At 41.7% G+C, this 16400-nt stretch overlaps 1 protein-coding gene across 1 annotated transcript in view; it reads left to right on the top strand.

Annotated features, from left to right (window-relative positions):
• The window catches only part of CLSTN2 (calsyntenin 2), a 586341-nt gene that overhangs the window by 508704 nt on the left and 61237 nt on the right, over nucleotides 1–16400 (top strand). Inside the window, exon 9 of the mRNA XM_039914124.1 lies at nucleotides 14638–14800. Coding sequence (XP_039770058.1) covers nucleotides 14638–14800 — 163 coding nt within the window. The remainder of the gene's footprint in view (nucleotides 1–14637; nucleotides 14801–16400) is intronic.

Here is a 16400-nt window from a genome sequence, read left to right as displayed (position 1 = left end):
CACAAAAATATACTGTGTATTTCTAGTTTACAACCCACTCCCATATTAATCAGCATAGGTTATGGAAAACTGACTCATTTGATTGTCAAGAAGCAATGGAATCATTGAAAGATACTGGAGAAATGAGTCCTTTTTTTAATATAGAATAAACCATGACTCATGTTGTTTTGAACAGCCCTGTTCTGTGATAGTTTTCAGGGCTAGAATTCTAGGAACCTGAGATATTAGGGATAAGGTGTAGTCTAGGGAAAGAGCGAACGGCTCTTCTTTTCCCAGTTTGCCCATTGGTCAGCTATTTAACCTTGGGGAAGTCATTTAATGCTTGTGCACCTCCTCTATAGAATGGGGATAATGATCCTGGCCCCTTTGAACATTCTGAGTATAAAAATGACACGAATGATATGGCAGGACCTTGGAAACATAAAGAGGTGCTATGTGCATTCAGTGTATTATAAGCATTGTTATTAGGAGGGAAAGATGACTGAATACCAGCAAAGGTTATTATACATGAAGAACCCTAATTATATCTTACAACATTTATAATCCTGTACCCTCTCTCCCCTCTAAAATCCATACAAATTTTCATCCATAAATGTGTCGATTCTCTGCTGAGATGCTGGGGCAAAATACCCAGTAATGTCCAATCAGTGGTATTTATTGAGCTTCACCGTGGGCACTATTCAAAAGGTTTAAAAAAGTACAATTCAATAGAGCTGGTAGACATGGTTTGCAGTCTAGTGGGAAAGATAGACAAAAATAAATTACAGATAGGAAAAGCTGCAGAGTATAAGGCTTTGCACATAAATGGCATTAGGGTGGGAGTCAGTAAAAAAAGTGTTTAGTGGGGACAGACAGACCCAAGTGGTACAGAAGAGAAGGTAAATAGGTTAAGGAAATGAGAGGTTAGATGAAAAACGCCTCTTGGAGGAGATGTGATTTTAGTAGGGATTTGAAGGGTGGGGAGAGTAGTTTGTGTTTGGGTTGGGGGGGTGGGGCGGTGCAGGGGTTCTGTCAGAAATCAAGGGGGAAGAAGTACCAGACCTCCATGAGGATGTGAGCAAGGGCTTGAAGACAAAAGACACATTTGAGGTACAGTGAATAAGTTGGCATAAGAGGAATGAAATATGTAGACTGGATTGTAGTAGGAAATCAGCTAGGTAAGGTAGGAGGAGGAGAGTTTACTGAGTCGCCTATATCCAAGTGGAAGACATTTTTTTTTGTGGCATTTCTTAAGCACTTACTATTTGCCAGTTACTCTTCTAAGCGTTGAGGTAGATACAGGGTAATCAATTTGGAAACAATCCCTTTCCCACATGGGGCTCACAGGCTTAATCCCCATTTTACAGATGAGATGACTGAGGCACAGAGAAGTGAAGTGACTTGCCCAAGGTCACACAGCACACAAGTGGTGAAGTGGGGATTAGAACCCAGGTTCTTCTGACTCCCAGACCCATGATCTATCCACTTTGCCATGATGCTTCTCCATTTCTGTTTGATCCAGAGATGGTTAGACAACCATTGGAGACTTTGTAAGAAATGGGAAGATGTGCACATAGTGATTTTTTCTGAACAATGATCCAGGCAGCAAAGTGAAGTATGGACTGGAGTCGGGAGAGACAGGAGACAGGGAGGTCAGTGAGAAGGCTGATGCAGTAATAAAGGTGGGATATAATTAGTGCTTGGACCAACATGGGAGCAGTTTGGGTGGAGAGGGAAGAGCAGATTCTAGGGATATTGTGAAGGTAGAAATGAGTGGATTTGGTGACAGGCTGAATAAGAGAGTTGAATGAGAGTGTCCAGTTGAGGACGTTACCATGTTTACAGGCTTGCGAGCCAAAGAGGGTGGTAGTGTTGTCTACAATAACGGGAAACTTGGGGGTGGGTTCTGGGGAGAGCAGCGTGGCTCAGTGGAAAGAGCACGGGCTTTGGAGTCAGAGGTCATGGGTTCGAATTCCAGCTCGGCCACTTGTCAGCTGTGTGACTGTGGGCAAGTCACTTAACTTCTCTGCGCCTCAGTTACCTCATCTGTAAAATGGGGATTAAGACTGTGAGCCCCACGTGGGCCAACCTGATTCCCCTGTGTCTACCCCAGGGCTTAGAACAGTGCTCTGCACATAGTAAGCGCTTAACAAATACAAACATTATTATTAAGACAAGGAATTTTGGACATGCTAAATTTGAGTTCGTGGAAAATTCAAGTGAAGATGTCTTGAAACTTGCCTTTGGAGAGTGAGCAATTCAAGGCTGTGGTCAGAGAGGGAAGAAGGGATGGGGCAAGTGTTTTAATAAGGTGTGAAAGGAACACACCAGGTGAAGAAGGTAGATTTTAGGAGAAGGCAGGAATTCTCCTCTTGAGATGCAGCTGGGAAGGATGAGAGGGTCAAAGGGTGGGAGGGGCAGCAACTAAATATCCTTCACCCTACTGAACTTACTGCTTATGTTCTCCTCAGCTAAAAATACATTTGTAGAGCTCCGCCACAATAACCTCACCTATGATGATGCTTAACACTCCCCCCACACCCTCCCCTGCCATACTAAGTGACCACCAAGTAATTTAGAGCCACTGAGCAGCCATGGTAGAAATGAACCCATTATTATGTTAGTGATGGGTGACAAACAAACCAAGTAATTCAAAACAATAGCAATCGTGGTTTTGTATTAACATTTCAGCTTCAATAGGTGTCAGAGCATACCATCTTGAGATTGAATAAAAATGTCACCCAGCAAATGTTCAGAGTGCTTCAGTGCAGTCATCCAAGTCAGGAAGAAAGTTGAGAGATGGTATCATATTATGATTCAAATCTGTTAGATGAAATCCTGTGGGAAGTGGTTTTCTAAGACTGCAGGGCCAAAAGATTGTATTAAACATAATAGGACATGAAGTTATTCAGCTGGACCCCTAGTGCTTACCTTGCAAGGTTTTCTAAAATATTCATCGCATTTTATCTGGCTAACATGCTACCTAGGGAGGAATTTTCCAATATATGAGATGAGAAAGGAGCCTTAAGAACAATATTTCAGTCTAAAATGGAACAGTCATTTTGATTCCCTCAGCTGCCCTCATGGTGTTCTTCTTTCATGAGGAGTGTTACATTTGATCCACAGTAGGACAAAGGAAGGGTTTTTAATGTTTTCGCTTTCAGATCTCCTTCATACACAGCTCATCAATCTCATCCACAATAAATCCTTTCCCTAATAGATTGTACCCACTGTTGTTTTCACTTTTGTCAACCGGGTCACATGGAGACTGGTTTGGAAACTCAGTTGAAATTCAGAGCCAGTGGAATTCTTGAATTAATAGCAAATCCCCCCCCTTATGTTTCTTATCATAAAGTAGACCTAGATTTTAGGAATGTGATAATTTATATATGTGAACTATGATGGAGCTGCCTTCTAGAACTTAAGTTGATTTTCTTTGACACTGCCATCTGTCTCCTCCTCAGTGGTGACACATCACCTGCATTTTGTGCTTCAGTGTCCAAGGTACGAGATTATTTTTCACTTAAATGTATTAGCACCACCAAAAAATCCATCTCCTGTCACCCGAAACATAAGGAACTTTTGTCAAAATGTATGCATTTTTTTTTTACAAAGTCCTTTCAAGCAAGACATTGTGAAGGGTGATGTTGGTGGGGGGAGCATTTTTGACATCTGCTTTAAATACCATATGTGGTGTTTGATGCTCGAGTAATTGTGACAAGATCTGAATCCATTTTACATGACAGAACAGAATGTTTGCTCTAGTTGTCACTGAGAATGAGAGGATCATGATCATGTCCATAAGCAAAGGATCAAAATGAAATTCCTAATGCTCTATTCTCAATCTTCCCCAGAGGTATGCCATAAAGATAAGGTTTCTGGTGTCCCTGTCTGTTTACCAACTTTTTCACCACAGTGACATCTATAAACTCTGTGGAGAAACACTTTAAAAGTGGAATGGGGCAGCAGCCAGTGGAGCAATTTATGCAGTATAAACACCATCTACAAGGATTCCTCTAAACTTGCTTTCTGTGGATAATTTATAGTCATCCCAGAAGTCACTACATAGATATTCAGGAATAGAAGCTATATGCCTTAATGGAAAGAGCATGGATTTTGGTCTCGGAAGACCTGGGCAGGAGCTCACAGCTCTGGCATTTCTTCCTGCGTGACCTTGGGCAATTCACTTAACTATCTGTGCCTTAGTTACCACACGTGTAAATTGGTGGTTAAATACCTGTTCTCATTCATTCATTCAATCATTCAATGGTATTTACTGAGCACTTACTATGTGCAGAGTAAGTAAGCGCTTGGGATGTACAAATCGGTAACAGATAGACAGTCCCTGCCCTTTGATGGGCTTACAGTCTAATCCGTGGAGACAGACAGACAAAAACAATAGCAATAAATAGACGTGGGATAGGGAGTGTATCTAATCTGATTATCTTTTATCTACCCCAGAGCTTACTTCAGTGCCTGGCACATAATAAGGGCTTAAAAGATCCATTAATGATTATTATCTGGCCCTCAATCACCAGGAACAGTTTTTGTCAGTCCCAGAAGTAGTACTGTCCCTAGCTCGGGAAAATAAATGAAGCACTAAAATGTGTCTGTCATGAAGAAATGCTTGGGACAAGTGTTTGGGTAGAGAAGCCAGATTTCATTTCCTGAATGATCACTTGTGATCATTTATTTTCTTTCTCATTCTTTCAATACTTGCAACTGACATCTCCTTATCAAACCCCTTTTGGTTGCCTGTATTTTATACATCAGAAATAAGTCTTGCTGAACAATTGTGTACAGACAGTATCCAGGCAAGAGGATGGCTGTCATTGTATGGTCTTTTGTTTCTTTGCTTTTCCCCTGACCTTTGCAAGGAAGTGGAAAAGAAAAGACTCTTCCTACAGACTTTTAGTAAGTCATGCTGAATATCAGTCAATCACTTGTATTTATTCAGGACCTACTCTGTGTAGAGCACTGTTCTAAGTGCTTGCAAGAGTATAATAGTGTTAGAAAAAAAATTCAAGGATAGATTACCAAGTGATTGAAGGTACAGTGCTGTCTGCTGCTAGACTGCATGCATTCTGCTTAGCAGTCACCTCACACCGAGTCCCTGTTGACACGGGGGGCAGCGGGGATGTGCGGGTTTGGGGGCGAGTGTGAATGGCTCAATGCAAGCCATCACCACTATTGCAGAAACAACTTTACCACAGGTGCAGCTGGTGGTAAAACATTCCTTCCCCTGATTAACCTAAGCCATAAGGTACTACTGTATATTTGGAAAGCAGGTAGTACCATTCAGGTTATATGCTTTGGAATTTCACAGTACCTTTGTGCTCACATTCATTGCACTGGAGAGATATTCCCATTGTCTTTTCTTTTTGAAAAAAGGTTTTGGTCAGCATTGCAAGCTCCCTTCCCCATCACCCTGACTCGCTTCCTTTGCTCTATCCCCTCTCCCTGCCCCACAGCAGTTGCGTATATATGTATACATCTATAATTCTATTTATTTGAGAAGCAGCATGGCTCAGTGGAAAGAGGGCGGGCTTGGGAGTCAGAGGTCACGGTTTCTAATCCCGGCTCCGCTGCTAGTCAGCTGTGTGACCTTGGCAAGTCACTTAACTTCTCTGTGCCTCAGTTACCTCATCTGTCAAATGGGGTTTAAAAAACTGTGAGCCCCACGTGGGACAACCTGATCACCTTGTATCCCCCAGCGCTTAGACCAGTGCTTTGCACACAGTAAGCACTTAACAAATACTACAATTTTTAATCGATTTATATTAATGCCTGTTTACTTGTTTTGATGTGTATGTGTCTATAATTGTATTTATTTATATTGATGCTACTGATGCCTGTTTATTTGTTTTGATGTCTGTCTCCCTCCTTCTGGACTGTAAGCCCGTTGTAAGCAGGGATTGTCTCTCTTTATCGCTGAATTGTACTTTCCAAGTGCTTAGTACAGTGCTCTGCACACAGTAAGTGCTCAATAAATACAATTGAATGAATGAATGAATTTCCATGGACACCATGTGCGTGTGTGTCCGTGAGTGTGTGTGTTGTCTCCCTATCAAATCAAACCATCACTTGCATTTTTTGAATGCTCACTGTATGCAGAACACATTATACTAAGCACATGGCTTAGAACAGTATACCACAAAGTTGGTAGACCTGTTCCTTACCCACAAGAAGCTTACAGTCTAAAGGAGGATCTTATGAAGACCCTCCCACTAAAGAATTGTCTCAACCAATCAATCAGTTGGCAGCACTTATTAAGCACTTATTGTGTGCAGAGCACTGTACTAAATACTTGGGAGAATACAACAGAATTAGCAGACCCGTTCCGGCCCATAACGAGCTTGCAGTCTAGAAGATTCAATGTCTCACCACTGGCAGCTTCATCTTTGAACCAAGGGGCAATTCTACTTATGAGAGACAAAACTTCTGGAAGGGGCAAGAAACTTAGATGTTCTGGGTTCGTGTATGACCTGTCTTGCTTAAACAATTTCAGGCATAACTCTAAGCCTTTAGAAAGACAGTTTTGTTTTGTTTTTTGAATTCGGGAGCCTCATGTCTGTGGATAATAAATTTTCCATGAAAATAAATCCTACCATGAAAGACCCTGGGACTGGGAGTCAGGAGACTTGGATGCACACTACATCCCTGCTGTATGATTACTGCGTGACCTTAGGCAAATCATTTAACATCTTTGGGCTTCTGGGTCTTCATCTGAAAAATGTGGATAAATTAGATTGTGAACCTTCTGTGGGACTGAGATTGTGTCTAATCTGATAACCTTATACCTACCCCAGTGTTTAGCACATAGTGCATAATCAGTGTATTATTATTAATAAGGCATTTTGTGGATACTGCATATATGAGCATTCTCTTTTCTCAAAATCTTCTCTCCGATTTTTTTGAAATATTCTATCTAAAATGGGAAACTACTTTGTCTTTCCTCTGATTTTCTTTCCATTTAGCACAGAGTAAGTTTTTTTTTTTTTTTTTTTTAACCCATGGCGCTCACAAGAGAATTATTGTTGTGGTCTCTGCAAGCAATGGGCAGAAATTTTGATTAACTTAAAAATCAATGTTTGCTCCACTGTATACTTGACAATAGCCAGTGGCATAAGCAGCTCCCTGAATTCGGATGGGAAGTTTAAAAAGTATGATTTGAAAGCAAACAAATTTCAGTATTCAGAAGGTGAAAATAACCTCCATACTTCTCACAGTCCTGAGGAAAAAGCAACATACACTATCAACTTCTCCGATCCTTGTTATTCACAAACATTTTCCAAACTGGTGAAATAAGATTCTCTCAGTAGCATTTATTTGGCTTAAAGCTCCCTTTTCAACAATTGTAAAATGGTGAAATCCTTCCAGCTCCTAATTTGTTTGACATAGTTTTCTTATTTATTTTTTAAAAAACTTAAAAATGGATATGATTTCCCTGGAAGTTTGGTGGTTGTCTATCCAGTCCTATTATTTATTTGAGCATCTATCTGCCTTGCTAGATTATAAAATCCTTTAGGACCAGAAGTGTGTCTATTGACTCTATTTTACCCTTTTAAGTCCGTAGTATATTGCTTTGCACAGAGTAAGTTGTCAGTAAATAATATTGATTGTTTGAGAGGTACTCTTACATATCTACTCCTATTTCTCAGAAATTGTACTCAGTTGAGTTAATATTGTTTGCAGGTGCATTAAGTATGAGTATAAACATTACTTGGAGAGAAAAATGACTATTTGAAACAAAAGAAAACTTTGTTTTCTTATGTTTCTTTCAAATTCTGATGATCTCGATTAAAATATTCCAGGCTAATGGCCCAAAACAAGCAATTTTAGGCACACTGGGATGGAAGAATAGTAACTTGTCTAATTGTCTTCAAATAGTTGTGGGCAAATTCATGGATGACAGCTAAGAGTATCTAAAGAAGTTGAAGTTAATATAATGGCTGCATTTTGATGTGCAATATTTTTCTAGCGTTTTCTTCTTGGCCCATAAGCACAGTGGATGTAAAGTGACCAAGCGGATCTCTGAGATGGTCACAATTTGGGTTTGTCTTGCCTCTGCCTGACACATTATTGAACAATTAAAAGCTTCATTTTAGGCTTTGAACTTGAATTCATTCATTTAATCATTTTTATTAAGCCCTTACTGTGTGCAGAGCACTGTACTAAGCACTTGGGAAAGTACAATATTCATTTATTCATTCAATCATATTTATTGAGCACTTACTTTGTGCAGAGCACTGTACTAAGCACTTGGAATGTACAATTCAGCAACAGATAGAGGCAATTCCTTCCCAACAACGGGCTCACAGTCTAAAGGGGGGAGACAGACAACAAAATAAAACACGTAGGCATCAATACCATCAAGATAAATAGAATCATAGATATATTCACATCATTAATAAAGTAGAGTAATAAATAATGTATACAAATATGCATAAGTGCTGTGGGGTGGGGAAGAGGGAAGAGCAGACGGAGGGAGTAGGGGAGATGGGGAGGGGAGTAGGGGCAGAGGGAATTGTTCCATTGTTCCATTGTTCTTGTCTGTCTGCCTCCCCCGATTAGACTGTAAGCCCGTCAAACGGCAGGGACTGTCTCTATCTGTTGCCGACTTGTTCATTCCAAACGCTTAGTACAGTGCTCTGCACATAGTAAGCACTCAATAAATACTATTGAACAAAAGGGAGGGCTCAGTCTGGAAAGGCCTCCTGGAGGAGCTGAGCTCTCAGTAGGGCTTTGAAGAGGGGAAGAGAGCTAGTTTGGCAGAGGTGAGGAGGGAGGGCATTCCAGGACAGCAGTAGGATGTGGGCCGGGGTCGACGGCGGGACAGGCAAGAATAGGGGGACAGTGAGGAGGTTAGCGGCAGAGGAACAGAGGGTACGGGGTGGGCTATAGAAGGAGAGAAGGGAGGTGAGTTAGGAGGGGGCAAGGTGATGGAGAGCTTTGAAGCCAAGAGTGAGGAGTTTCTGTTTCATGCGAAGGTTGATAGGCAACCACTGGAGGTTTATGAGGAGGGGAGTGACATGCCCAGAGTGTTTCTGTAGAAAGATAATTTGGGCAGCGTAATGAAGAATAGAATGGAGTGGGGAGAGACAGGAGGAAGGGAGATCAGAGAGGAGGCTGATGCAATAATCCAGATGGGATATTATGAGAGCTTGTACCAGCAAGGTAGTAGTTTGGATGGAGAGAAAAGAGTGGATCTTGGCGATGTTGTGAAGGTGGGATCAGCAGGGTTTGGTGACGGATTGGCTGTATGGGGTGAATGAGAGAGCAGAGTCAACGTTGACAACACAATAAGCAGTGACATTCCCTACCCACAATGAGCTCACAGTCTAGAGGGTTGGAGACAGACATCAGTACAAATCAACAAAATTACAAATATATATAAATATACAAATATATATATATATACAAATATATATATATACAAATATATATGAATAAGGGCTGTGGGGAAAGTCAAGGGAATCAGGGTAATGCAGAAGAGAGTAGGTGATGAGAAAAAATAGTCTAGGAAGTCCTCTTAGAGGAGATGTGCCTTCAATAAGGCTTTGAAGTGATGGAGAATAATTGTCTGTCAGATTTGAGGAGGGAGGGTGTTCCAGGCCAGAGGCAGGACGTGAGTCAGGGGTCAGCAGTGAGAGAGGTGAGATGGAGGCTCGGCGCGAGGGTTAGCACCAGAGGAGCCAAGTTTGCGGGCTGAGTGTAGAAGGAAAGAAATGAGGTTGTGGAGTGATTTAAAAACAGTGATGAGTTTTTGTTTGATACAGGGGTGGAAAGGCAACTACTGAGATTTTTGAGGAGGGAAGTGACATGACCTGAATGCTTTTGTAGAAAGATGATCCAGGAAGAAGATTGAATAATAATGATGGCATTTGTTAAGCGCTAACTATGTGTAAAGCACTGTTCTAAGTGCTGGAGGGGATACAGGGTGATCAGGTTGATCCACGTGGGGCTCACAGTCTTAATCCCCACTTTACAGATGAGGGAAGTGAGGCACAGAGAAGTTAAGTGACTTGCCCAAAGTCACACAGCTGAAAAGTGTTGGAGGCAGGATTAGAACCCATGACTTCTGACTCCCAAGCCCCTGCTCTTTCCACTGAGCCACGCTGCTTCTCAAGATTGAAATATGGACTGGAGTAGGGAGAGACAGGAGTTTGGGAGATCAGCAAGGAGCTTGATGCAGTAATCTAGGCGGGATAGGATCAGAACTCAGTTGCAGTGGTGATGGCAGAAATGGCAGTGAAAGGACTTTTTGTCATTCCTTAAGCTGCTATCACCCCTAGAATCTGGGTGAAAAGTTTCATTCTTGGCTGAGGCCACCCACTGCTCTCTATTCAACCCCACCACTTGATTTGTCTTATTCTGGCCCATGTCATATCTCTGGCCTGAAACACCATCCCTCCTCAAATCCATCAAACAACCACACTCCCCCTCTTCAAAGCCCTACTGAAGGCTCACTTCCTCCAAGACTAAGCCCCTTTTTCCTCAGCTTCCCCTCCCCTCACTGTTGTCCTGATTCACTCCCTTTCCTCTACCGCCCTCCCCGCCCCACAGCACTTGTACGTGTCTATAATTCTGTTTATTTATATCGATGCCTGTTTACTTTGTTTTGAGGTCTGTCTCCCCGCTTCTAGACTGTAAACCCAATGTGTGCAGGGATTGTCTCTTTCTATTGCTGAATTGTACGTTCTAAGAGCTTAGTACAGTGCTCTACCTATAGTAAGCGTTCAGTAAATATGAATGAATGAATGAATGGGCCTCAGCTTCCTCATCTGCAAAATGGGTATGATAAACCCTGGCTCTCCTTACCTCTCAGGGATGATGCAAAAATAAATGAAGTAATTGATGCCAAAGCACCTCAAAGAAATGTGTTCCCTTCCCACAAGGAGCTTTCAGTTTGCAAGAGTATATGTGCTCTGTCTTCCTCCTTGGTTGGTAGGCTACTTCAGGATAGAGATTATGATTTCTTATGTTTTCATACATTAGTAAGCACTATATAAATGAGAGTTTTAGAAATAACATAGTAGATAAGAATGATGGTGCACCCATTCCAAGATTCTGCTTCCAACCATGACGGTAGAATGGTTGGAGATCCAAAGTAATAATAATAATGTTGGTATTTATTAAGCGCTTACTATGTGCCAAGCACTGTTCTAAGCACTGGGGTAGACACAAGGAAATCAGCTTGTCCCACGTGGGGTTCACAGTCTTAATCCCCATTTTACAGGTTGCTCTCTTCTTTAACACCTATCCTAATCTTTAAGGGATAGCTCATCAAATAGCCATGATTATTCAGTAATCCACATATCCAATAACCCCTTAAAGACTTTTTAACCCATGAATTATCCACACAAACATATCTCAAGCCTACCGATATAGCCAAACTGCACAACATCCTAAGGTAACAAATCATTCAATTAATTGCACTGATATAGAATTTACTGTGTGCAGAGCATTGTACTAAGTGCTTGAGAGAGTGAAATACAACAGAATTGGTAGACACATCCCCTGTCTACAAGGAATTTACAGCCTAGAGGGAGAGATGAATGTCATGTGTTTATTATCAATCATTATCAAACAAATGTTTATCATCAATCAATTAATGGTGTTTATTGAGGATTTACTACTAATAATTGTGGCATTTGATGATGATGATGATGGTATTTGTTAAGCGCTTACTGTGTGCCAAGCACTGTTCTAAGCACTGGGCTAGATACAAGGTAATCAGGTTGTCCCACATGGGTCTTACAGTCCTAATCCTCATTTTACAGATAAGGTAACTGAGCCACAGAGAAGTTAAGTGGCTTGCACAAGGTTACACAGCAGATAAATGGCAGAGGGAGGATTAGGACCACCTCCTCTGACTCCCAAGTCCATCCTCTTCTTTCCACTTAAGCAATGGTGGTGTTTGTTAAGTACTGATTATGTGCCAAGCACTGTTCTAAGTGCTGCAGTTGATGAAAGTTTATCAAGACAGATACAGTCCCTATCCCACCTGGGGCTGACAGTCTTGATCCCCATTTTACAGATGAGGCAACTGAGGCGTGGATAAATTAAATGACTTGTCCAAGGTCATACAGCAGATATGCCGCAGAGTCAGAATTAGAACCCAGGTCCTCTTTCCTCTAGGCCATGCTGATTCATACTTACTGTATGCAGAACACTAGGGAGAGTACTATATAATAGATTTGGTAGTCATGAATTGTACTCACAAGCAGGTTATTGTCTGCAAATGGAGACAGGCATTAAAATAAATATTTATTGCTGTAAGAAAAAGTTTCTCCTTGTATCTATTTTAAGTCTATCCCCTTCAAGGAGCCTTCAAGCTCCAATGAGCGCCTCCTCTCTTTGGTGGTGGGTTTCAATGAACAACAATTCTCTGTATGCCTTTTCCACCCCATTACCTATATTGATTTTTCAAAGAAATTATTTACCAAAGGATGGTGTTAGGCAAAGCATTCATCGATAATTTAGTTGGTTCTAAACCTTAACAGATGGTTAAATTGAAAATTTCATTTTTTGACATAATCAGAAATATTTAAATGACTGTGGCTCTTTTGGCAAGGGTATTTTAAAATAGAATGGAGTAAAATTGGATGGAAGGAGGTTATTTTCCTTTCCAGTAAGCCGTTGAATTGAAGAAGGAGGCTATAGATCATGGATTGAAGACTCTAATTAGTGAATTAAATCCCAGAGACTAGTTTCTCAAAGAAAGGTTACCCACCTGAGAAGCAGCATGACTGGGGTAGAGGCCAGTGACCTCCTTATTCAATGTCAAACTCGGCTTGACATAGTGATTCAGTCAATGAATCAGTGGTATTTATTGAGCACTTTGCAGAGCATGTACTAAGCCCTTGGCAGCATACAATATAGCAGGGGTGGAGACAGATCATTAATAAAAAATAAATTAGATATGTACATCACTGCTGTGGGACCGAGGGTGGGGATTGATTGAGAGCTAAAAAGAGTACAGGTACAGTGCAAGGGTGATGCAGGAGAGAGAGGAGGAGAAAAGAGGGCTCAATCTGGTAAGGTGTCCTAGAGAAGATATGATTTAAGGCTTTGAAGGGGAAAGTAATGGTCTATCATATATGGGTTCCAATCCCAGCTCTGCCACTTGTCAGCTATGTATCTTTGGACAAGTCACTTAGCTTCTCTGTGCCTCAGTTACCTCATCCATAAAATGGAGATTAAGCCTGTAAGCCCCACGTGGGACAACCTGATTACCTTGTCTCTATCCTACCACTTAGAACAGTGCGTAGCACTTAGTAAGCATTTAACAAATACCTTCATTATTATTATTTTTATTATTCTGTATGGAGGAGAAGGAAATTCCAGGTCAGAGGGAAGTTGTGGTGTGGCCTATTGGAGAGAGCAAGGGCCTGGGAGTCAGAGGATATGGGTTCTAATCCCAACTCTGGCACTTGTCTTCTGTGTGACCTTGGGCTTGTCAATTAATTTCTCTGTGCCTTAGTTACCTCATCTGTAAAATAGAGATTAAGACCATGAGACCCATGTGGGCCAGGGACTGTGTCAAACCCAATTTTCTGGTATCCACTCAGTGCTTAGTACAGTGCCTGGAACAAAGTAAGTGCTTAACAAATGTCACAATTATTTATTATTGTTATTATAATTATTATTCTGTAGGCAAGTAGTAGGTTTGGTATAAGAAGCAGGAAAATAGAGACTGAAAGAAATGGAGAGTGTGAGGAAGAGTAAGCAAAGGATCAGTCAATAGTATTTATTGAGTGCTTACTCTGTGCAAAGCACTCTACTAAGGACTAGGGAAAGTACACTAGAGTTAGGAAAAATGATCCCTGGCCTCGAGGAGTTTACAGTCTCGTAGTGGAAATAGATGCTGAAATGCATTACTGGGATGGAGAAACACCAAAGTTTAAAGATAGGTACAGAACATCCGTTGGGAAAGGAAATGAAGTGAGTACCTTAGTGCTTGAATGGATACGGACTCAAATGCACAGGTGACACAGTATGAGCACAAATGGGGAGTAAATTATAGATTAGTCAGAAAAGGCTTCCCATCCTGAATTAGGTATGATTTATTGAATGACTTTGAAGATGGGGAGAAGGGTTGTTGACCAAATGTGAGCGGGGAGTGAGTTACAGGCAAGAGGGGGTGTTAAGCAGTTAAGTGTATGGACTGAACTGTAGAAGGAGTGGAGTGAGGGTAAATTACAGAGAGAGTGAGCTGATTGACTGCCTTAAAAAGTGAAGGGGAAAAAGAAGATGCAAAGAGAAAGATTATCAGGTGCGGAGAGGGAGTTAGTAGAGTGTCATCAAAAATCTCCCTAGGATGCAATACTTCAGGTGCAAAAATGACCCAGAGAAAGTGTCGGGTAACCAGGGTGCTTTGTACTTGATTTGCTGTTGACTCAGGGAAGTCATTTAATCCCTTGGAGCTCGATCCCCCAAACTGTCAAAATGGGTTATTGCCTAACTCAAAGAGATGAGGGTCTTTAAACCCCTTTTACTCCTTAATACAAGTAGTTACGGTCACTTGACATTTTTTTAACTCTGAAGAATATCATTCTTTTCCTTCCTCTTCACAAAGAATGTCACAGGTGAGTGGGACTTTAAGGTTATGGGACTGAAAGTGCTGAAGTTTGTCTTTCATTTTTCTCTGTGTAGATCTGTGACAAAGAATGGCATTACTATGTCATCAACGTGGAATTTCCCGTCGTGACTCTATATATGGACGGAACAACATACGAGCCTTACCTGGTGACCAACGATTGGCCGATTCACCCATCCCACATAGCTATGCAACTCACAGTCGGTGCTTGTTGGCAAGGTAATTCAAACATCGCCTCAACTTATCACTGGGCCTTTTAATGAGACCATTTAGTCTGATTTGCTTCTCCAGTGGAAAATGCTTTAAAAGTACTCCCTTTGGAGAATTAACCAGATTGTAAATACTGGCTTGAATAATTGACTAATCCCATTCAAATAAGATAAGTCGTTGGAATCCATGTATTAATCCAGCTAATAAGCTTTGTGATGATGAATTGCTTGTCCTGAGCCAAACTTTGATTACAGATCAGCACAGACAATTCCCACCGATGGCAGGATGCTAATGACTTTTATCGCTACTGACCCTCGGACAGACCCAAACCGGTGACCTAGAGAGGAAGGGCTGGCTAAACCTATTACTGATCCCTTAAGACGACCACCCTCCGGCTTCTGAATTGTGTCAATTAAGCACGATTAAACCACTAATGTGGATGTCATCTAGCCTCTGGTAGTTAACTGGTAATGAATGAGGTGGTCCGCCACTGAAACCCATTTGGAGAATACTGAGCCCGACTCTGCTTCCCATCCGAGTGAAGATAACTCACTTGGGGACTCCCACCTTGCAGATTCTCATGATGTGGGCCAGAAGATGTGTCTTCCAGCCTAGCAGTGTATGCTAGTTTGCACTCTCCTATTCGGAGGAATGGCTGAGATCAGGGTGGTGAGCACACATCTTTAGTGACTCATCAAAGAGGCCTCCTCCTCCTGAAACATCTCTTTAGAGGGGCTGTCAAGAGAGATTTGGGGCAGAGCAGAGCGCATGACTGCACAAGTGACTGATGTACAGAGAGGGATGCTGCATTGGATAATAATAATAATGATAGTGGCATTTGTTAAGTGCTTACTATGTGCCAGGCACTGTACTAAGCATTGGGCTAGACACAAGCTATTTGGGTTGGACACAGCCCCTGTCCCATATAGGGTTTACAGTCTTAATCCCCATTTTCCTGATGAGGAAACTGAGGCACAGAGAAGTTAAATGAATCGCTCAAGGTCATACAGAAGACAAGTGGCAGAACCGGGATTAGAACCCAGGCCCTTGTGAATCCCAGGCCTGTGCTCTATCCAGTAAGCCATGCTGTCCACCTGCTGTAAACTGCAAATGAAGGAGAGGGCAGAGTGTAGTGGTCTTCCCTCAGAAACTCCCAAAGTTTGCCTCCCTGCTCTGTTGGGGAGTTTGGACTGGAGATGCAGGCTTCCTAATTTTGATGATGCCAATTGTTGCCCGCTGAGTCCATGGATTGATTGAATAGCCACAGTTGAGTGTTTGTGTAAATTGTGTGTATGCATTTAAAGTATGAGGGGGTGTGCTGCTTATCTGAGGATGATGCTGCTTTGATACTGAAGTGTCAGAAGCAAATATGTCCAAGCACTAAGAATGGATTGTTGACTGCATACATGGCTACATGAGATGTGTGGAGTAAATAGAGAAGAAATGATACATTTCCATCCTCAAGATCTTGTGATCAACTGGAAAATACCATAAGTGAGAAGGTAGATGAGGTAGCCGACTGGCATGTTGGAGAATAAGTTTTGCGAGGTGGGCCTTGAATTTTGACTTAAGGAAGGGAGTGATAGATTTGATTTTCAACTGCTTAGAT

Source organism: Ornithorhynchus anatinus, chromosome 1, assembly GCF_004115215.2.
Source record: "Ornithorhynchus anatinus isolate Pmale09 chromosome 1, mOrnAna1.pri.v4, whole genome shotgun sequence".
Classification (NCBI taxonomy): domain Eukaryota; kingdom Metazoa; phylum Chordata; class Mammalia; order Monotremata; family Ornithorhynchidae; genus Ornithorhynchus; species Ornithorhynchus anatinus.
This window is presented reverse-complemented; position numbering and strand designations above follow the sequence as displayed.